The sequence below is a fragment of the Electrona antarctica genome (genome assembly GCF_951216825.1).
Source record: "Electrona antarctica genome assembly, chromosome: 16".
Taxonomy (NCBI): Eukaryota; Metazoa; Chordata; class Actinopteri; order Myctophiformes; family Myctophidae; genus Electrona; species Electrona antarctica.
In genome coordinates, this window is record NC_136797.1 from 34,049,481 (window position 1) to 34,071,780 (window position 22,300).

General features: G+C 45.0%; 2 protein-coding genes across 3 annotated transcripts in view; one reads left to right on the top strand and one right to left on the bottom strand.

Moving 5' to 3' along the window:
• Positions 1–22,300, top strand: part of unc5cb (unc-5 netrin receptor Cb) — a 194,898-nt gene that overhangs the window by 20,544 nt on the left and 152,054 nt on the right. The gene's annotated exons all lie outside the window — the stretch shown is intronic.
• On the bottom strand, positions 18,099–20,604 carry LOC306939759 (uncharacterized protein). The gene is made up of 2 exons (XM_079524451.1): positions 20,435–20,604; positions 18,099–20,207 (listed from the first exon to the last, which is right to left on the bottom strand). The coding sequence occupies exon 2, from the start codon at positions 19,734–19,736 to the stop codon at positions 18,231–18,233; it is 1,506 nt and encodes a 501-aa protein (XP_079380577.1). The 5' UTR covers positions 19,737–20,207; positions 20,435–20,604; the 3' UTR covers positions 18,099–18,230.

A 22,300-nucleotide genomic window follows, 5' to 3' on the forward strand; every position in this document is an offset into this window, starting at 1 on the left:
CGAATAAGGGTCCATTTGGTTACCAACTCTCCATCATTTAGCTGGGGACCACCTGGAACCTGCTGGTGGTCCCCGGACCACTGGTTGAAAACTACTGCTATAGTGGCTATCTGTAAGGTATGTTGTAAAATGTTTGTAATGCTGCTTTGTACTGAACCTAGATTTTGTACGATTTTGAAAAACAAATACAAATTTGAATTATTAAAAAAAAAGAAAACTATTGCTATAGGACATTACACAGAACACTGTGCAGACAGACAGACAGACAGGAGACTTATGAGAGAACATGCTATACAGGCCTGGCAGAATCCAGCTGATAGATGATGAATGATGAGCCCTAGTCCAGCGCATGGCTAACTATGTATAGACACTGTGCTGTCCAGGGGACCTCACTGACCTCCATACAACCACTAAGGTCATTATCTCCCCCACACGGACTCTGCTCACACCACCCAACTATACCCTACCTGCCAGATGACACGCCATGATCCATTGCCTGAGAAGAGAAATCGGTCTGTATGCATTTATGTGTGTGCATGTGCGCACGCGTGTGTGTGTGTGTGTTAAACTCCCTAGGGGAGGATTTGTCAGTGGGTAGGTCATCAGATACTGTGTGTGTGTGTGTGTGTGTGTGTGTGTGTGTGTGTGTGTGTGTGTGTGTGTGTGTGTGTGTGTGTGTGTGTGTGTGTGTGTGTGTGTGTGTGTGTGTGTGTGTGTGTGTGTGTGTGTGTGTGTGTGTGTGTGTGTGTGTGTGGTTGCGTGCAATGTACAATCCTGAGTGTTCATTTCATCTGAGAATGTACAGTAGTATGGGTCTATTTGTAGCCGATTGGTACTGGACGCCAGTGTCTCTATGGGAGGTGGAGAGGCTGTCTGGTAGCCAGAATGTTCCCCGAATGTGGAAGTGTCCTTGAGCAAGAAGACACTGAACCCCCGTAACTGCTCCTGAAGAGCACCATATAGTGCATCGCATGAAAACCTCTGCTGGCTGTATGAGAATGTGGTGTTTGTGTGTGTGTGTGTGTGTGTGTGTGTGTGTGTGTGTGTTTGGCATGAGGCAGATTCTACAAATGCCTTTTAAAATCTGTTCGCACACTTTCGGGATTTTTCAAACATCTTTGAATAGCCAACGCAAAAATCTAAAAACCACAGTTGCTTTTCCCGGTTATAATGGGCTAACAAAGCACATTTGAGAGTGGTTGCAAAGACTAGTAAAAGCAATCTATGTGAATGCAGTTCATTTCAGTTACACTCGAGTGAAATAAACACGCATCAGGATCCGTGGTGTCTGGCGGCTGGCCTGTGTTGTTGTCACGCTGATCTGAAAGGTCATGCTGTCATTGTACTTGTCTCTGCGCAGTGGAACTCCCCATGATCTCTGACTGCAGAGGACGGATCGCAGCCAGACAGATGGGCAGGGTTGATTTGATAACTCCGCAAGCTACGTATCATCTATAAGCTTGTTGCACATTGGCTATTTTGGCTATCTTTGACAAAATAGTGAAAGTGGTTTATTCTGTCTGTGGGTTTTTATAAATATTGAACGAACGAGAGAAAAAAAACAATAATAAATAATAACTACATTGCATCCATCGGAAGAACACTTATTTATATATATATATATATATATATATATATATATATATATATTCCCTGAAAAGTAACCGATTTGGATTTATGCGGTTTTCGCCCAACGTTTTTTTTCTTCTCGCAGTGACGATAGCCTATACGGTATACTGTAGGTTTCTCTGTCTCCTCTTCCTACCATGATCCATCCTTACTCATCCCCTCATCATCCTCCTGTGGTTGTTTTCCCTGTTGTGTCCCAGTGACATTAGCCGTAGTAATCCTATTGAAAAGCTCATCAGGCCCAGAGCCGGGTTCCACGGGGTTCAGCCGTTACCATGGGGATCACATGGATGCCTAATTAAGCTCGTTAAGGCTCGTTATTAAAGCTCGTTAAATCCCATCCTGACATGGCGGCGCAGCTCCCGGTGTCTGACTTTACTAATTCATACACTATTACACACACATACTATTCGTGCCCTGCGAGTTCCTACATATAGGCACGCACGCACGCACGCACGCACGCACGCAAGCACGCACGCACGCACACACACTCACACAAGCCTACTGTGCTTTAGTGGATGTAATTAAAGCTCACAGCAATGGTTAATTCATAACGCCGTCTTACAACGGTGTCACGTGGTGAAAATAGCGGATTTGCGAGCTCACACAGTGCTGCGTGACAACGCATTGTAGATCACCTATTCGGACCACCCGATGCCGTCGTACGAGGAAGTGTAAATCAGGCGTTAAGTCCTGTGTGTGTGTGTGTGGTCATCTCTGCTCCCTGGTTTGAAGGGAATGAAAAAGCGACGCATAATGACCTTCCATAACAATATCACTTACATATTTACATATCCAAACATCACTATTAGTTGAGTTGTGTGAGGAAACCCACAGGATTTGGTCCCACTCACAATTGACTGGAAAGTCCCATTAAAATTATTCATGAGTGATATGTTTGAGGTATGAGAACATGGTGTAAGGCTATATGCAGGACATTCTCACACACACACACGACACACACACACACAGACACACTCACCCACCCACACACAGTGCACACAGTACACATCATTGCAGCAGTCGGGTGGATAACTTGTATGTCCAAATGCATTGAACCCTGTTCCAACGCATCCACTGTAGTTATTATTTAATCACTAATTCTTGTTAATACTTTTCAAACTTGTAGATCTGCTACTTTTGCGTGACACTCTTGTATGAATTGAATACTTGTGACCACAGTGGAAACAAGCCCCTAGATCTTTTTGTGTTAGCCTTTTCTAAATGGGTTATATTTCAGTTTTCACCTGGTGCCAATTGCCCTAAGCTGTAATCCTGGGCACTACTCTCACTCTGTCAACCTGGGGAGAGCCCCAAACTGTGCTCATGCTTCCTTCTATGCATGAGGAGTGAGCAGGCCTACATAAAAAGTTGATATAGCCTATGGAGATACAAGGTTTCTGTCCGACGTTCACGCGCACGCACGTGCGTCACACACATTATGCACACAGCGGTCCATGCTGCTCCATGACCCCTGACCCGTCTGAGAGTTTACACCTCTATTCCAAATATTGTTCTTTGGCTGTGAGGAAGAACAGTAAACCATGGTGAATTTTGGGGTCTTCAGGGGGCTGTGTGTGTGTGTGTGTGTGTGTGTGTGTGTGTGTGTGTGTGTGTGTGTGTGTGTGTGTGTGTGTGTGTGTGTGTGTGTGTGTGTGTGTGTGTGTGTGTGTGTGTGTGTGTGTGTGTGTGTGTGTGTGATGCAGTGTTACAATAGACTAAACCTTTGTGCTTTTAATAATTCATTTTTGACACATTGAGGAGGTCAGCACTAGTTGACCTCAGGGGACTGTTGGAACTTGGAACATATTTGGACAGGCAATCAGAAAGGTAGGAAGGTGCTAGACAATTTCTACTCCACTACATCTCCGAACATTGCACTTTTTACTCTACTGCCATAATTTGAAAACATTACAAGTTACTTTGTAGTTTTTCATTATTACAATCATATATTAATCAGTTGAGCCCCATATTTACCCTAAAATAGCTACTGTATATAAGCTCACAGTGACAAAGTATTTCTACATTGTGGTATTGCTTCCTCGGCCTACTGGCAGCATGCACACAATGTGGTACTGATCTGTCCAACAGTTTGTGAGATTAGTCCGGGACAGACAGACAGACAGACAGACAGACAGACAGACAGAGACAGAACCCCTTCCTAAACGGCTTGTCTCCTACAGTGCCATGCCGTAAAAATGGCCCCTGAGAGACAGGAGAGAAGAGAGAGAGAGAGACTTCCATCACATAAGCTGAATCAGCCCTTTGATGCTGACTGGCCTTGACATCAACAATGTCGCCTTTCACAGCTCTTAACTCAGAGGGGGCTTTACCAAAACACACACATAAACTATTTATCTCTCTCTCTCTCTCTCTCTCTTTCTGTCTGTCTCGTCACTCACTTGGCTTCATCATTTATTTTTCTAGGCTTCCTGCCCATTCACAAAGAAGTTACACTTCGGACGGAAAGGGAAAAAAAAGAGTGTGAAAAGAAGGGGGAGGAAGTTGTTGTATAGAGCGAGCGGAGCCTGATTCATACAGTCACACGACGGTGGCACGCCTCTAAAACAGGCACCCTACTGTACATGTGAGCTGTAGGTCTGCTAGCTCTGCTATTTTCGTTGCGCGACACCATCATCCGACGGAGCATAAATTAGACTAGAGAGAGAGAGAGAATAATATTGGTCAGAGAGACAAACGGACAAAAAGAGCTCTGTTCTCTCCGTAACCATTTCACATTTTCCCTCTGGAACAAGTGAAGTTGAAAAAGATGAAACGAAAGCAGAAATTACATCGTTATTGCTGCATGGAGAAAATTATGGCATGCTGAAGCGAGCAGAGTTGGAGTGGAAGCGGTCAGCAGTGCCATCGGGACACTGGTTCTCTCTAACCACACCTCAGCGTTTTTCTTTTGTTGTTGTGTGTTTCCATTCGTCCCCCATAAAATAGTTCCTCCCACGCTCTGCTTCCCTTCCTTTCTACATGAAAGAGGCTTCAACCTCTACACAGTCCTTCAAATGTGGCCAGAGTGTCACAATGGCTGTGGTTAGACAGTCAGTCTATAAATGAAGCCCCTTCCTGGAAGCCTGGCCAGTAAGATTGAATGTTTAAATGCTCCGCACTGTTTTGAAAAGGGAGGGTCGGTATAGGCCAGTACAGCACAGCCCTGCCGGGGGGACATCCATCTTTGACATCACTAGATGGTTTGGTGACATACTATACAAAACATGTCCAGCTGTGTATGAAAAGAAGTACATGAAGTCACTCTTTCCACTTGATTTTTCTCCTCACTCCGTGCCTTTCGACAGCCTATAAACATGGAAGGTTATAGCAAACATGTGTTTCTTACATACACTATGTGTCAAAAGAATCGACTCCTTATTATGTTGACAAATGACCTGTGTGTGGATGTGTCTGCTCAGGACTTTTGCCGCATTAACTCCAGCTATACGGGGACTATTTGAAACTCACTTTGAATCGGTTCTCTTACTTGATTCTGGACCGGCCATTATGGACCTGCTAGCTTGAATTAGCATTAGCTGTAGCTCACCGCTGACCTGGTCACATTTCTGCTGGTGTGTGCAGAGAAACGCTCATGAACATTGACAGAGCTGGACAATTGAATAATCACGAGCCAGTAGACTTGACCGTGTAGATACAGTACCGTCTCTAGCCAGATTTGGTTACAACCAAATTCCTGGAACACAGAGACACGTGTGAATGAATACATTTCCACACAAACCTTTCTTCAAAGCATGCGGGACGACAGCACACGGGACGGCATTAGCCGTGTCCTTTGACCCTTGTTTTACTTAAAACACACCTCACACAGAGCATGCTCTGTCCTGCAGATGAAAAGCACTCGGTGTGATGAGGAAAGCTAAATACGTCCTGTCGTGTTCCCTCTGGAGCCGTGTGTTTAGGTGATGGGTCAAGGTAAGGATGTGGGCAGCAGCAGCGGTGTATGGCTGCCTGGGTGCTGTGATGCCTGGGTTGGCCACGTGGACACTGGGCCATTAAGGATGTGGGCAGCAGCAGCGGTGTATGGCTGCCTGGGTGCCGTGATGCCTGGGTTGGCCACGTGGACACTGGGCCATTAAGGCCCTCGTTTGTTTTTTTCCTCAATGAGTGGCTTGTGTGGTCAAGTCCCAGTCAAATGCCAACCCTGGTGGAGACATAAACACACAGCTCTGTGTACGTCACAGTGCGTGTGCTATGCTGTGCGCGTGTGTGCATGCATGCCTGCATGTGCATGCCTGGAGCCAGGTACCGTTGTTAGTGAAGTAGAGTGGAGATGATAGGCTCTTCTCTTCTTGTTGAGCTCCATTACTTCTCCTTGACTAGACATGGCCTCCTTCTCCTTCACCCTCTGGCACTGCAGGCTTCTTCAACCATGCTGTGTGACTGTACCTGCCTGTCACCACATCCATCTTCCGCTTTATGTCTGTCTCTCCCTCTCTCTCATGCACACAAATGCTGGAAGCACACAAACCTTTTTGTGTATTGACACAGTTTTGTGCCACTGTGATAAATCTTGATTTCCATACCATGGCCTGTGAGATTTCTGAAATGTCCTATCTCCTCCACTGACAACCTTTGACTCTCTGCAAATACACGATGTATTCAAACCAATGGCACTGTATTATATCTGGAGAGGGCACGGTGGGCACCGAAAATTCCCACCCACTCAAGTCATTTCAATGAAACTTGCAAACCCTGCAGATTGCTTCCCTCATTCCGGGATCGTGCCCAATGGGTGTGATGACATCATCATGAAGTATTTCCACGCGCAAGCGTGCCGCGTGCTCGACTCCCGAGCCCGACGGCCCTTGCCGCGCGTCATCTCTCTCCCCCCGTTCCTGTCTATCTACTGTCCACTGTCAATAAAGGCATAAAAAGACCCAAAAACAAATCTAAAAAAAACAAAAAACGAGATGAAATCACCTGTCAGTTACCCAGCGTAAAGTGGCAAAATTGGGCATAATTACATTTCTGTTGGCTATTGACGATAAAGTGAATGTTGTTGGCTCAGCCTGTGTCAGAGGTCTGGTCAGCTCCAGTCAGTGATCCTTTGAGCTCTGTCCAGCTGCCTGCCTGCCTGGTTCCATCCATGCTGCCACGGTCCCAGTGTGGCCAGAGGCTCATATCCCAGTCTCTCTGACTGGGTGGGTTTGCTTTGATAGTCAGTCCTGTTTACTGCTCCATGTCCTGGGGGCTAACTGGGCTCACATCACCTCCAAATGAACTGAGGAGTGAGGGAAATATTCAACGCAGCTGTGCTTACTCGGAGGGTCGCGGCCAGGGGAGACAAGCTGATCCGCTGTCAGGTACAGGGCAAAGGCTCGCCTCTGAAGCCGCCTTCAGGGAGGCAGCTTTGCATCTATAAAAATGTTTTCCCGGGTATGAAAAGAAAGATATCCTCAATGGAAAGTGATGGGAAGGTTGTGAGAGGAGTCATGCTGTGTGTGTGTGTGCACGCACGCACGCACGCACGCACGCACGCACGCACGCACGCACGCACGCACGCACACAGACAGTACATTATATTCAGGTAGTGAAACTGAGGAACGAGGGAGTGGTATAGACCAGTGATTCTCAAACTTTTGAATTTCAAGGTCTCCAAGTTTTCAGATTTCTTTTATCTCTTGGACCCCAATCATCCTGCCACCCTAATAGACAGCGCAACACCCCATCCTTTGTCCGCCTTCTCCTACCAAACCACACCGTTTGCACACATCTCACCATGCACAACACCAACAGCATGCCTTCTCCTACCAAACCACACCGTCTGCACACATCTCACCATGCACAACACCAACACCTTCTCCTACCAAACCACACCGTTTGCACACATCTCACCATGCACAACACCAACAGCATGCCTGTCCAGACATCAACCACTACTTTGCATCCATGCAACTGTCATATTTACACTACAGTACCCATTTTTATGAAATAACACATTCTTGCGCAAGACCACCAGCCTACGTCAAAATCGTCACCACTTTGCCGAGTTACGCCAACTCCGTTCACTTCATGGGGCCAGTCCAATGGCGCATTGTAGTATACCGCCTTCACAGTGACACACGCGTTATTTCCGACCCCTCAATGTCGCTCCGCACCGCTGCGGAGGAGAAAAACGGTGATTTGAATGAAAACACCGGCGTGCAATTATACTTTATATCACGACCACGGATCCCGACAACAGTGTTGACCTCAACGAGGTGAAAGCAAACTAGCAACTCAAATTAATATAAGAAAGATTAAAGCAACCATGACAAGTTGACAACTCTCCTGTGTATCGCATTCCCCACACGTGGATAAAGAAGAGAGCAAAGAAGGAGCTGTTTATAAGTAATAATATATATATTATAATATTACATTCAGCCAAGACCGGTACATGCATGATGTATCTGCTTCTGCTAAAACTGATGATTGTGTGTAAAAAAACAAATGCACGCACGCCGAGGAGACAAGAAGAGACTCTTTTTGTCTCTCTCTCACCCTCTACTGCAGCGCGCAGTCTCTCTCTCTCTGTCTGTCTGTGTCTCTCTCTCTTTCTCTCTCTCGCGCTTTAATCATAAAATGGTTATATTCTTATATTTATGTCTGCCTGGCTCAGCTGCGTCGGGTCTCTCGGAATGTCGGAAATAATCGCATTTCGGTCGGACTCGGCGCCGCAATTTGAAAGAAATCTCGGAACGGGTCGGAATCGGACGAAATTGTCACGGATCCATTCGGGTTCGGTTTAACTATTTGCAAATATTTTCGGAACGGGTCGGAATCGATTCACAGATTAAATTCGGATTTCGGAACCATTTTTTTGGACCTGTGAAGAGCTCGAACACACACACCCGATGCCAAGTTCTTCCGCGCATTATTTATTTCCCAGTCCCACCACGGATTCAAAGTAACGTGTGTGTGTGTGTGTGTGTGTGTGTGTGTGTGTGTGTGTGTGTGTGTGTGTGTGTGTGTGTGTGTGTGTGTGTGTGTGTGTGTGTGTGTGTGTGTGTGTGTGTGTGTGTGTGTGTGTGTGTGTGTGTGTGTGTGTGTGTGTGTGTGTGTGGCGGCGAAATTCTAGTCAATATAATTAAATTCTGAGAGGGTACCCTAAACCCAAACCACACCAATGGGTCGAGACGCAACTAAATGGTTTTAGCGTTTGTCCCAGTGGTGTGATATGTCCTGTTGCACGTCGGCGCATGGTGGCTCATGTTGACACAAGTCGACCCTACATGCATCTACTACATACATCTACTCTAGTTGCATGGTGACCCATTGGTGTGGTTTGGGCTTTACGGGTTGATCTGCTTCCATTTGCACTCTCTGAGTTATAGTCTTGTTAGGGTCCCATTTTGCTGGGAAGGGGAAACGCTGGCCCCCCCCTCAAGGACCCCTGGAGGTCCCCGAACCTCGCGTTGAGAACCCAGTGATTCTGCTAATAGCAGCAAATCAAAGGTATTTTGAAGACTCTGTTTCCACTTGCTGTTTCCACAGAAGCTTGGATTTAGAAAAATGCGGTTGGTTGAATATCATTTACTGTATTTCTCTCCTTCTTCTTTGCCTCTGCCATATGTCGAGCGGCACTGATGCACAGCCCCAGTTGAATAACACTCGCTCATCCGCCTTGACTTTGAGATTAACGCTTGGATGAGGAGACGTTCAGTGTCTGTCTCCACCATCAGGGTTTCTCCAAGCCCTCTTGGTTGGCTGTCCGCACAGTTAAGTCCTCCATGGTCATTTAACTCTGAGCAGTGCTGGAAGAAGTATTTGTTTTACTTAAGTAAAAGTAGCAATACCACAATAGGTTACAAGTAAAAAACAAAATCAAGCTAAGCTTTTACTTGAGTAAAAGTATTGGCATCTTAACTTTTCTTACACAAAAGTTTGCATCTTCTGATGCAGCTTGTAAAGAGCCTTATGTATAAAATAGTGCTTAATTGGTTAATGTATTGTATGTTTTGTACAGTAATAATAATCTAAATCTAAAGTAAACAGTTCCTAAAGTATTCATATCATTGTATTGGAGTGGAATAAAATAAAACATTTTGAAAAATGCAGTGCCGGATTAATAGGAGTTGAGGCCCCTTGGCTGTTATTTTTGAGGCCCCCAAGGCCCTTGCGGTACGTTTTGGCGCCACAAAATGTTTTGGTGGGAGCTAGCCCCCTAAACTCCTGAAATGCACAGCAGATAGAGATAGGTATACTCAATAACTTGTTTCATGTCATCGTTGTGCGATGTCAACAATTTGTGGAAAAATGCATAGAAGAGTATGTTTTGCCACAGCCACACTATATTACTGTTCTCCTCACTCACATCAGAACAACGGGATTTAGGCTGGAAATCGGCTTAACTTTTATGTAAAGCTGTTTGAAGTGCATTTTAATGCATGAAATGTGCTGCGTATATAACGTTGAATTGATTGATTGATGGCAATGACCCATCACTTACTGTGTTTTTCGCTTGGCATTAATTCTGTAAATTGCCAGCTGTGAAACAGATGTCACTTGCTTGTGTTTATACTGTATGTATGACTACGCCTAACCTGTGCTAATTATCAGCCTGTTGCTAATCCCATGAACGTGGTCCTGCAGATTAATGCAGAATTGTGCATGATGGATGGACGATACTTGTTTGTTCAATTAATGATTAATATGTGATTCCGGACCTGTTCTCTCTCTACTCTAAGTGTCAGCATGGCGTCAGCTGTCTCACTTCATCTCTCTCATTCTGTTTTGCACGGCTCTCACTTCGTGATTGGGAATACATATACAGTATATATATCGGTCTTCATTTCACTGAGCCACACATGCAGCTCTTAACCCATTTTGACCTGAGATCAGATTCTAAAAATGTCTTCTACATCCTGACAGTTTTCTAAAAAAGCTATGTCTCTATGTCTGTCGTTCTTCGATTTTTCAAAAATAGCAGACCTACAAGCTCGTAGCGCGCCACTCGGTGGCGCGCTACGAGCTTGTAGATCTGCTATTTTTCAATAGCTAAAGCATAACATAATGCTAACACCAAAAGGGGTTCCCGCCCAAAATTGGTTAATCCAGTACATAGGCAACCCTTTGGTGTGCCGGTCTTGCACGAATATCTGTTCAAACGCGTTCCTTTTTGGTGTTTTGCAAACATGAACAAGCATCGTTGCAAAATGCAAACACAGTCATGCTAACTGTACCACAAAATCTGCAGTGGGTCATTCACGCATTCTCAAGAGTTAAAATAATGCTGCGTATTGTTTTTCTTTTGCTGTATGTAAGACGAGCAGAGTTCAGGATAAACTCACAAGTGAGCAGCGGGTGCAAACATGTATCCATATTGCCCACTGTGTCGCTGGCGCCTGGGCTGACCCCCTGTTTGTGTGTATATCCTGCGCCCCTCTGTTCCACTGGCCCCCTCACTATATACCTCCTCCCTTTTTTTCCCACTTGTTCTTCTCCCTCCAATCTCGTCCCAGTGTGAGCTCTGGCACGCCGGCCCAGCCCGGCCCTGCCCTCCTCTCCTCCCTCTTGCTCTCTCCGCTCTCGCCGTTCCGCGCTTCCTGCTCCGGGCTCGGGCCGGCCTGGCTGCCCGGCGGGGGCAGCCTGCTCACCTCCGGGGGCAGCTGGCCCGCCTGATGGCCCCATTCATCATCAAGACCTGAGGCAGAGCAGTGAGGGAGGGTTGTGTGTGCGTGTGTGTGGGTGGGGGGAATCCTGGGCCTTGTTGTTGACTTTATTGGGATAGTTATTAAATAGGTCCTGATGACAGGGGAGGCAGAGGAATGCTTTCAACTCCCTCTGCAGGGGACGTTCTATACAAACCCTGGGACTGGATGGATGTTCGGAGGGGTGGAAGGAGCTGGATGGATGGGTGGATGGATGGATGGATGGATGGATGGAGGGGAGAGCGAGAGAAAGAGCACGTTTTGTTAGTAAGCATCACAGTAGGGATGTGTTGGTTAGGGAGACAGAAAGATAAATGTTGCCACGCAGACACACTCAGAAAAGGAAGTGGAACTGCAAGACAATAAAACGACAAAGAAACCATTTACATCCCAAAATCATGTTTAACCACTTAAGCCCTGCCTATGTCATAGAACTTTGTCCTATGAAGGTGTTGTGCAGTCAGTGAGCTTGTATATTTTAGTTTAAAAATGTGTTCACATTTTGTAATATTTGTTTTAATATTTTTGAAAATGTGTTGACATTTTTGCCTATAATGACATGCTCTAAATTGGGACACCAGTTGGTAAGTGCTTAATTTAACCCAGAAAGCGTCAATGTTTACACTCAAAGGGTCCAATTTGGACAATGGAACACTCTTTACTGTGCAGCCAGATAGATTTTGCGGATGGAGGACGGAGGGAGAACTCCCAGTTAGTTGTCTCTTGAACAGATGAGTTGCCCTGCAGGGCAAGGGGGCCAAGGATGTTGGGGCTGGTGGCTGAATGGCTGATGACTGAATGACAGAACTCCTGCTGGGATTGTCCATTAACGCACGCACACACACACACACACACACACACACACACACACACACACACACACACACACACACACACACACACTCCATTGAGTGGCCCAGCAGGAGAGAGGACACAGACATTGGGCCAGAGGCCAGGCGAGGGATACAGAGGGCACTGGAGGTCTCTCTCCACAGTGTTGGATTCAGTCAGCAGCCAACTGTTGGCATGGGAAAATGTAGCCCCCCTCCCACCCCCCAAGCTGCATTCAAGTCCAACAGTAGCATAACGTGTGTGTGTGTGTGTGTGTGTGTGTGTGTGTGTGTGTGTGTGTGTGTGTGTGTGTGTGTGTGTGTGTGTGTGTGTGTGTGTGTGTGTGTGTGTGTGTGTGTGTGTGTGTGTGTGTGTGTGTGTGTGTGTGTGTGTGTGTGTGTGTGTGTGTGTGTGTGTGTGTGTGTGTGCGCGCCTGTGTGTGGGTGCACGACTGCACGCATTCACTTGACCCCAAACCTATACTCCACAGCTGTTGAACAAGGGGGGAGTAAAGTGGTAGCACCAGAAAGAGAGAGACAGAGAGAGAGACGTAAAATGGAGGAGAGAGATGAGAGGAGTTGAGAGAGCAGACCCCGGGGGGAACGTGAATGACTCACTGACATCCTCTTGGCCAGCCTCAGCAGTCTGGTCCTTCTGAACAATGGATGGGAGAGTTTTATTTCACTCCATTTACTGGCCTGTTTATCACTGAGGTCTTTGTGCCCGTCTTCTACTGGTATAGACGATACAGTGTGCAACAGTACCTGAGCTTCCTGCTAGAACAGGGGTTCTCAACGTTTTTGGCCGGGGACCCCCGGAAATGCTTTGGCAATGTCTCGGGACCCCCACCCCGCCCCCTCCCGACCCCCAATATAAATTGACTGCTACAATAACCTTAAACCATTTTGGGCGGGAACCCCTTTTGGTGTTTTAAGCATTGTTATAATTTAGCTATTGAAAAATAGCAGATCTACAAGCTCATAGCGCGCCACCGAGTGGCGCGCTACGAGCTTGTAGGTCTGCTATTTTTGAAAATCGTGAAAATTTTCTTTTCTTTTTCTTTTTTTTTCAAATAATTTGGGGACCCCCTAAAATAATTTGGCGACCCCCCGAGGGGTCGCGACCCACGGGTTGAGAACCCCTGTGCTAGAATACTGAGACACTGTGTTTTGACTGGGAAAATGGTGGCTAATGTTTCACTATTGGCAATTATATTTTGTTTGAAATGTTTCACTTTTGGTGATTATGCTTTATTGAACCATGTCACTATTAGAGATGATGTTTTATTTCAATTGTTTAATTATTACTATTAGCGATTAATGTTGAATTGTTTGAATTGTATCGCTGCCGTGCTGATTATGTTTTGTTTAAAATGATTCAGTATCGCCGATTATATGTTTTGTTTACTCTTGGTAATGATGTTTTGTTTAACATATTTCAGTTTTGTTTACTGTGGAGAAGATGAGATAGTGTCTCACGTACGTCGCTGACTGTGAGTGTAGTGTTTGTGCTTGTGAGAGTGAGGGGGAAAAAATACGAAAGAGCCAAGTTTACACTTGAGAATTATCCATGTAGTCACTCATTACAAATAAACAAACACACCTGCCAGCATGAAAGAGTTACACTTGGAAATATGAACATATGGCGAAGCACACCCCTCCCTTAAAAACACAACCTCCCACCCATCTCTCCTGCCAACTCAGACACACACAGATTTGTGTGTGCATCTCTTGCCTGTGAACTTTAATCCGTCTCCTCAGACTTGTAATAATCCTGTCAATTACCCTGGAAAAGGAGCTATGAATGACAGGCTTGTCTCCCTTTTCATTTTCTCTCTGGTTCAGTGCAGATGAGTGAGAACAGACCGACATTGATGTACATTAGGAAGTAAGCAGGTGTTTTGACAGTTGCCACTGGAAGTGTTATCCCAAGAAAGTATTTTTAGGCTGTGGCGCTGAATCCATACAGTCACTAAAAACACCAACAGTTTGAGGATAGCACTAAGCACACACCTTACGTTTAAAAATAGGATAGGATACGTTTAAAGATAGGATAGCACACACCTTACGTTTAAAAATAGGCAGGGACGACCTTAGTTACTGTACATCAGCGTTTGGCCAATGGCATAGTCTCGTGAGTATTTAATTTAGACTTACTAATTACATTAAGGGCACTGACTGCCTTGTTTTTCATTCATTTAAAAGGTCACAGAACACAAGTAGTCAAGCAAATTTGTTTGTTTGTAGTCCTTTTTTTGTTTACGGTATATTTCATTAATTCATTATTGATATATCTGCACAATCCATAACAACTGATTTCTCGGCAGCCTTGTTAGAAGAGTATTCTATACGGTATCTATGGCCCCCAAATCTTTGTGTCCGTCCTTGTGTGCATCTGTCTGTCCGTCTGTTTTACACTCCTACTTGCGCAAGATCTATGTCATCCATATGACGTCAGACATTCACAGGGATGACCAATGTCATCCATATGACATCAGACACTCACATGGATGACCAATGTCATCCATATGACATCAGACACTCACATGGATGACCAATGTCATCCATATGACATCAGACACTCACAGGGATGACCAATGTCATCCATATGACATCAGACACTCACAGGGATGACCAATGTCATCCATATGACATCAGACACTCACAGGGATGACCAATGTCATCCATATGACATCAGACACTCACAGGGATGACCAATGTCATCCATATGACATCAGACACTCACAGGGATGCCGCGCCGTTATTAGACCTCATCTAGTTTTTTTCAGACATGATGTCAAAGCAACTCCTAGATCAATAAGGTGAGATACCTTTTAAGATATCTTTCGTCCTTCCCAGAATAGCAACTACATTTTGTTTTCCAGATGTCACACCCCTCAGGGAAAATGTTAAGTGCTTTTCTTGTGCTGCTGATGAATGCAGACAGACAAAGTATTTATTAAACCTTAGTTGCCTTAGATACCGAATCTGCTGACCATGTGACATACTCACAGCAGCATGGACAAATTAAATTTAAATTCACCACCGCCCCCTTATCAAAGCCCCAAACAGATTGGAAATTCAAACAGCTTTATGCTAAAAACCAAAGTCTTTCCTTTTGCTGTCATTTTTATGTGGAATAATTTGGCAGAAGATTGGCAGAAGAAAAATAAATAAAAAGCTGGCTTCTTGTAATATGCAGATATTTCGAAAATACATGACATTTTTAATGAACATGCCATGTATACTGTGAGAAAGTTTGGAATGCCTGGAGTAGCTTTTACTAATGAATATAATTGTGTAGTTTTATTTCATAGCCGCAATGAGGTTTTGTCTATACTTATCATACCAACTTTGACATACGCCCTCCCCAGAAGGTCCCCACTATTATATGGATAGCCAATCATAGCCCAGCAGGGGTGGCTGGCGGTTAGCTTTGCCTCTTAATGTGCACCAAGGCTTCTGGTAATTGGCTTTCTAACACCTTAGAGATGGAACACCCCCCGTGACCCGATCCAACAACACAGAGAGTAGCCGGAGCTTACACTTCAGCGAGCATTCAATCACTACCAGACGTGCGTGTGTGTGTGTGTGTGCGTGCGTGTGCGAGTGTGTTGGAGAGAAAGAAAAGATGATGATGCGTCCGTCAGCTGCGTGGTGTGTGCATCTGTCATGTTGGTGTGTATCTCCGACTGCTCACTCCACTGAGCGCTCAATCACTGGGAATGGATGTGCGCATTTTTGTGTCTGTCTTTGAGTAAGAAAAATGAGTGTGTTCGTGCGTGTGTTGTAGGGTTATCCATGCGTGAGGCCATGGCAAGTCGGGGCAGTGACTGCATTAACACCAGTGGTTTACGTATGTGTATCTCTCCATGCGCGGGCGCACACACACGTGCGTGTGCGTGCATGCGCGCGTGCATGCATGCCCTTGTGCACTGCACTCATCTCAACTCAGTGCGGGTCTTTCCTCTTGTACTCAGAGTGCAGCCTTCGTGAGCTGGAGCCTTTAATTTTTCAGATGCTTGCCATGCCCGTTATCTTAACCTCCCAATGACCTCACGCTGACATCAGTCTCCATGGGCCGCCGAGCTCCGCCTCTCGCTTTCTCCTTCTCCGTAAACACCCACAGCATGACTTTGTCATCTGTACAATTATACCAATGAGCGCTTAATTGCAGTGGTGGAAAGTACTAACCAAGTACATTTACTTAAGTACTGTACTAAAGTACAATTTTGAGGTATTTGTACTTTACTTCAGTATTTCCAATTTCCAATACTTTTACTTCTACTACTCCACTAAATCTCAGATCCGAATATTGTACTTTTACTCCACTACATTTATTTGGAAACTTTAGTTACTAGTTACTTTGTAGATTTTGATTATTATTACAAAACATACATTAACCACTTCAGCCCTACAATATGTACATTTCGGCCATTTGAAAATTGCCGATCTACAAGCTCACAATCAAATCAAAATATTTTTATACATGATTTGAAAACTTGAAACGGGAAATGAGTACTTTCTACTTTTGATACTTTAAAAAAAAAGTATGCCAATACTTTTGTACATTTAATCAAGTAGATTTTGAATTCTGGAGTTCTATTTTGCAGCATTGATACTTTTACTTAAGAGTACATGAGTACTTTTTCCACCAATGATTCTCGAGCTTTTTAATTCCAAGGAGGACCGCCAGTTTGATATGCATTTGGCCACGGAGCACCACTAGATACATTTATTTTAATCCCTGGGACCCCGGTCTACTCTGTATAATACTAGTTCATTTTAATGTGAGAGTGACAGGCCCTAGAGACACTTTGGTTCCTAATTATTAATTTAATTTAGCCGGGGACCCTTGGAAACTCATCAAGAGCCCCCCTGGGAGTCCGCAGACCCCACATTGAAAACCAGAGGTCTAGGAGGGGACACAGTTAGTCAATTGAGTACCACAGACGAATAACAGTCTAAGTCCACACTATTGATCCATAATATATAAATGATAGATAAGGGTTCAGGACAACGAGGCCTTTTCGTGGAGGGGTCAGTCTGAAATTTGGACTTAGACTGTTTTTCGTCTGTGGTACTCAATTGTTCTCGGTTTGGTTAACATTTTTCACGTTGACTCAATATCCCCATCCGCCATTAGCAGTCATTAGATTTAGAGTATTACATTTCTTCTTCTATTTGGTTAGGGTGATAACCTTTTATGGTATACTTGCAGTGACATGTTCCAGAAGGAACGCAATGCACGCGCTGTGCGGGACTGTGGAAGCATTGTGTGTGCGGACGGAGGGAGGGCACACGGAATTCTGCGTGTGGCGAGTCCCTTTGCCGGGATGTATGGAAGGGATGGATGAATAATGACACGGGGAATGTAGCGGACCGGCTGGATAATAATTGGGTAAAGCCGACTGATGAGTTTGACGTTTCTCTTTATTCAGAACCCAACGTAGAAACTGGAAAAAGGACATAACATATAGGCTATATCAATATAACATTCCATAATCAAAGGCATAATACATTTTCCATAACATCCATGAGCAAATACATCACAACTATACAATATTCAATCCATCATATCAACATGCAATATAGAAATAAATAACCCTCAGACAATACATACAACAATAAGACTAATTACCAGTATCCCTCATACAAGATTGATCAACAATAAAAGTATCACCTTTTTCCCCTTTCCAGCTCGGTGCTAAAGTGGCTTGTGCAAAACTGTTCTGTTCCAGGGCTCGTTTGGGCCATCCGTCCTTCCTTTGCGGTCTGACCGTCCGTCCGTCCTTCCCTTCCTCAAATAAACTTCTCCATGTTTGCCATTCCTCTCTTGTGGCAAATCTGGCAATATCTGTTCCTCTACCAGCGAGGTGGGCAAGTGACAGTTTTATGAGCTTCAGTGTGCAACCACATCCTGGGCGTTGTCCTCAGTCACAGGTGAACTTGATCATCTTAATTGTAACTGATTTGTCACTGGGCAGGAAATCATTCAAAATAAAAGCCACAAAGAAAACACATATTGACCCTGGAAACATCCCTGTGGGTCCGTTACACTCCCACCAAAATCATAGTGATTTAAAAACTTGGCATAATCACAAAGATTTTTGTCAATTTACGTGACCCCATACTCATTTAAAATTCTAAATACAATATGTAGGAAGGGGCTGTGCAGTCTGTCTCCCACCTTTCCTCCCACCTTAAATACTCCATCTCCAATGAGAACATGCTCAGCACTGACTTCCGATGAGCATTGACTGATGAGCATAGTGTCTTGGGCTTTGAACCTTCCAGCCTTGGCTGGTTTCCTTTTGGTTTGTTTGGGCAGGGATGCCCGTTCTTCGTCTGGTTGTCTTCCTTGTTGCAGTGGTGCTCCTCTAGCTGCTCGTGTCGCTAATAAAGCAGTCAGGGTGTCTTCCTTGGCAGCCACTGCTTTGGGGGCCCGGCCCTCAGCTTGAACTTGATTCTGAGGGATGGCATAAGGCTCGGCCCCTCCGACCTGCAGAACACCAGCTCCAACTGAATCCCCTGGCCTCTTGGGATCTGAGGCTACGGCCGTTGCACCCTGCTGGGCTGAGTCTTTGGGCTTCACTGCTGCCTCTCCCTCATTCACCTCCAGCTGTTCCTCGATGCCCTTTTCCTCTTTGTGATCCGGAGCACCCGACCTAGCTGTTGTGTCTGGCAGTGGTGGATCTCCTTTCGTTGCTCCTCTGACAGCCAGGAGCTTCCTCTGCTGCTCCCGCTCCTGTGCGGCAGCCTGGAGCTTCCTCTGCTGCTCCCGCTCCTGTGCGGCAGCCTGGAGCTTCCTCTGCTGCTCCCGCTCCTGTGCGGCATCCTGGAGCTTCCTCTGCTGCTCCCGCTCCTGTGCGGCAGCCTGGAGCTTCCTCTGCTGCTCCCGCTCCTGTGCGGCAGCCTGGAGCTTCCTCTGCTGCTCCCGCTCCTGTGCGGCATCCTGGAGCTTTCTCTGCTGCTCCCGCTCCTGTGCGGCAGCCTGGAGCTTCCTCTGCTGCTCCCGCTCCTGTGCGGCAGCCTGGAGCTTCCTCTGCTGCTCCCGCTCCTGCTCAAACTGCTCCTTCCGTTCAGCTTCAATCTGCTCCTCCATCTGCTCCTTCCGTTCATCTTCAATCTGCTCTGATAAACTCCTCCCCTGCCTCTTCCTGGCACGCTCTACTGCCACAGATGCAGAGTGATAGCTACTCTTGGTACCAACGTGTGATGAAGTCCCAAAAAGATAGTGAAAAGGATCATGGCCAAGCAGTTCATAAAAACAATCCTGCATCCCCGTTCCAAATTCATTATCAACAATTCTTTCAAAAAGAACTTCAAAAATGTCCTTCGATATAAATTTACAAGCAGTTACTCTTCTTCTCACATAATCATCTGGGGTGCCATGTTTAAAGATGTCAGAGTAGAGTTTTGAAATATCCTTACACTTAACCAAAGTGTCAAGGACATGTCCTGGGTCGCTCTCAGCAATGTTGGCCTTTAACTGTGTCTTTGTGATCCATGCAATAGCCTTCCACTGGTCATACATAGATAGAAGCCTCTCTACCTTATTCTCAACAAATTCTAGATCTGCATTGTCATCTGACTCATTCACCATCATGCTAATGTCTGCCATTTTGGATTAGATTTCAAATAAAATGTAAAAACAGGCTATGGGTGTGACTGAAAATAAAGACCTTGAATATAATAACCATAAATAAATGCAACACAAAAACAAATATGGACCTTAAATCACTGTATTACAATCTCACTGTAAAACACCATAATCTTTGCATGTAAACCATTAACTGAAATTAAATTCAAGAACCCTTATATACAATATGTCCATATATGTTCCGTCTCCTGACAGTGTAATGTTCTGTCCTGCAGTTGTAGTGTTTGTGTTAATGTAACCGTTCACCAGATTCATTTGACTGTCCGATGTGTTGCAGGCCTGATGGCATAGTTTGAGCTCCAGTGTAGATGAGTGGTGAAGAGTTGCAGTCCTTGGGTAAAGTTTCTACTGTAGCGGACCGGCTGGATAATAATTGGGTAAAGCCGACTGATGAGTTTGACGTTTCTCTTTATTCAGAACCCAACGTAGAAACTGGAAAAAGGACATAACATATAGGCTATATCAATATAACATTCCATAATCAAAGGCATAATACATTTTCCATAACATCCATGAGCAAATACATCACAACTATACAATATTCAATCCATCATATCAACATGCAATATAGAAATAAATAACCCTCAGACAATACATACAACAATAAGACTAATTACCAGTATCCCTCATACAAGATTGATCAACAATAAAAGTATCACCTTTTTCCCCTTTCCAGCTCGGTGCTAAAGTGGCTTGTGCAAAACTGTTCTGTTCCAGGGCTCGTTTGGGCCATCCGTCCTTCCTTTGCGGTCTGACCGTCCGTCCGTCCTTCCCTTCCTCAAATAAACTTCTCCATGTTTGCCATTCCTCTCTTGTGGCAAATCTGGCAATATCTGTTCCTCTACCAGCGAGGTGGGCAAGTGACAGTTTTATGAGCTTCAGTGTGCAACCACATCCTGGGCGTTGTCCTCAGTCACAGGTGAACTTGATCATCTTAATTGTAACTGATTTGTCACTGGGCAGGAAATCATTCAAAATAAAAGCCACAAAGAAAACACATATTGACCCTGGAAACATCCCTGTGGGTCCGTTACAGGGAAGGAGAAAGGAAGAACGGTGGGAGCTGTTAATGGAAGCGCGGGATGAAGAAGTATCACGTATTTCTCTAACGGAGAACACATGTCAGTACCGTGGCCTCAGGATCGCGTCTCTGCAGACGCCAGCGACAACATCCCCTGGACTCAGTGGCGGGGAAAGTACTCACATACTGCAATGTAGAAGTACTCTATTACAATTAAAAGTCTGGAAATTCTAAATGTACTTGAGTAAAAGTACTAGTATTGGCATCAAAATGTACTTAAAATACCAAAAGTAGAAAGTACTGTAGAATGTTCCATTTAATGTTTTTCAAATGTATACAAATATTTTGAAAATTGGCACATACAAGTTCACAATGCGTCGCATCACGACACAAGCTCACAATGCGACGCATTCGTCGAAGATATGGTGACTGAAACTATGACTAAATGTACTAACAATTGCGTCAACAAATAAACAAACTAGACTAAAAGGAAACGAGGAGTAGAACGAAGACAAGTCATTTTATGTTTGGTTGTGCTCGAGTGTTGCTTGCGCTCTGAACATATATTTATTATATATATATTTGCAGCCCCCATTGTGAGCTTGTAGTTTGGATCTTTTCTAGATTTGAAATAGGTTTTATTAGGGTTAATTCATGTACTTTCTTCCTTCATAATTGTGGAGTCAAAGGTAGTGAGTGTCCAAAAATAGAGTAATACTCAAGTAAAGGTACTTAAGATTGTACTCCTCAAGTAAATGTACTGTGTTACTGTCCACCACTGGTCGTACAGCAGAGAGAGAGAGAGAGAGAGAAAGAGAGAGAGAGAGAAAGAGAGGTCGACAGAGTAGATGGAGGGATTGCATTTGACAGTCAGCCCCCCTACCCTACCCCTCCCTACCTCCCTCCCTCCCCCCCAGTCATCCATTTAACCCTGCCACCGCTGCTAGTGCAATATTAATGCCCTTAAACGTAGATGAGGTGAAAATGTGTGTCTCAGGGACTGGATCCCTGTGGGGAGGGCAGCTGCGTGCATGCACTCGTACACACGCATGCACACGTGCACACATAATGCACATTTTGTATATGTCTCCCCATCACTGTGGGGAGATGAATAAAAAGGATTTTTTTTAATGCCATTTTTACAAATTGTTTTGCCATTTTTACACTAATCCTAATCTAACCCTTATACCCCAACTGTTAAACCTGACCTAATCCTGTAATCCGGATTTGTGTGCACGCCACGCACGCACGCACGCACGCACGCACGCACGCACGCACGCACTCACACACGCACGGTACAGCAGATCAACTCATCAAAGGCACCGCTCACTTCAAACGAATGTGAGTTTTATTTACAATGTGTTGACTTTTTTTTTTTTTTACATTATTTCAAAACGAAATAAGTAACCACAAGTGGGAAGACTTGCTGTACTCCCGCAGCCCACCATGCATTAGCAGGGTCCCGACTCCACACAAATAAATGGAAATGCGATTTCAACTTTCA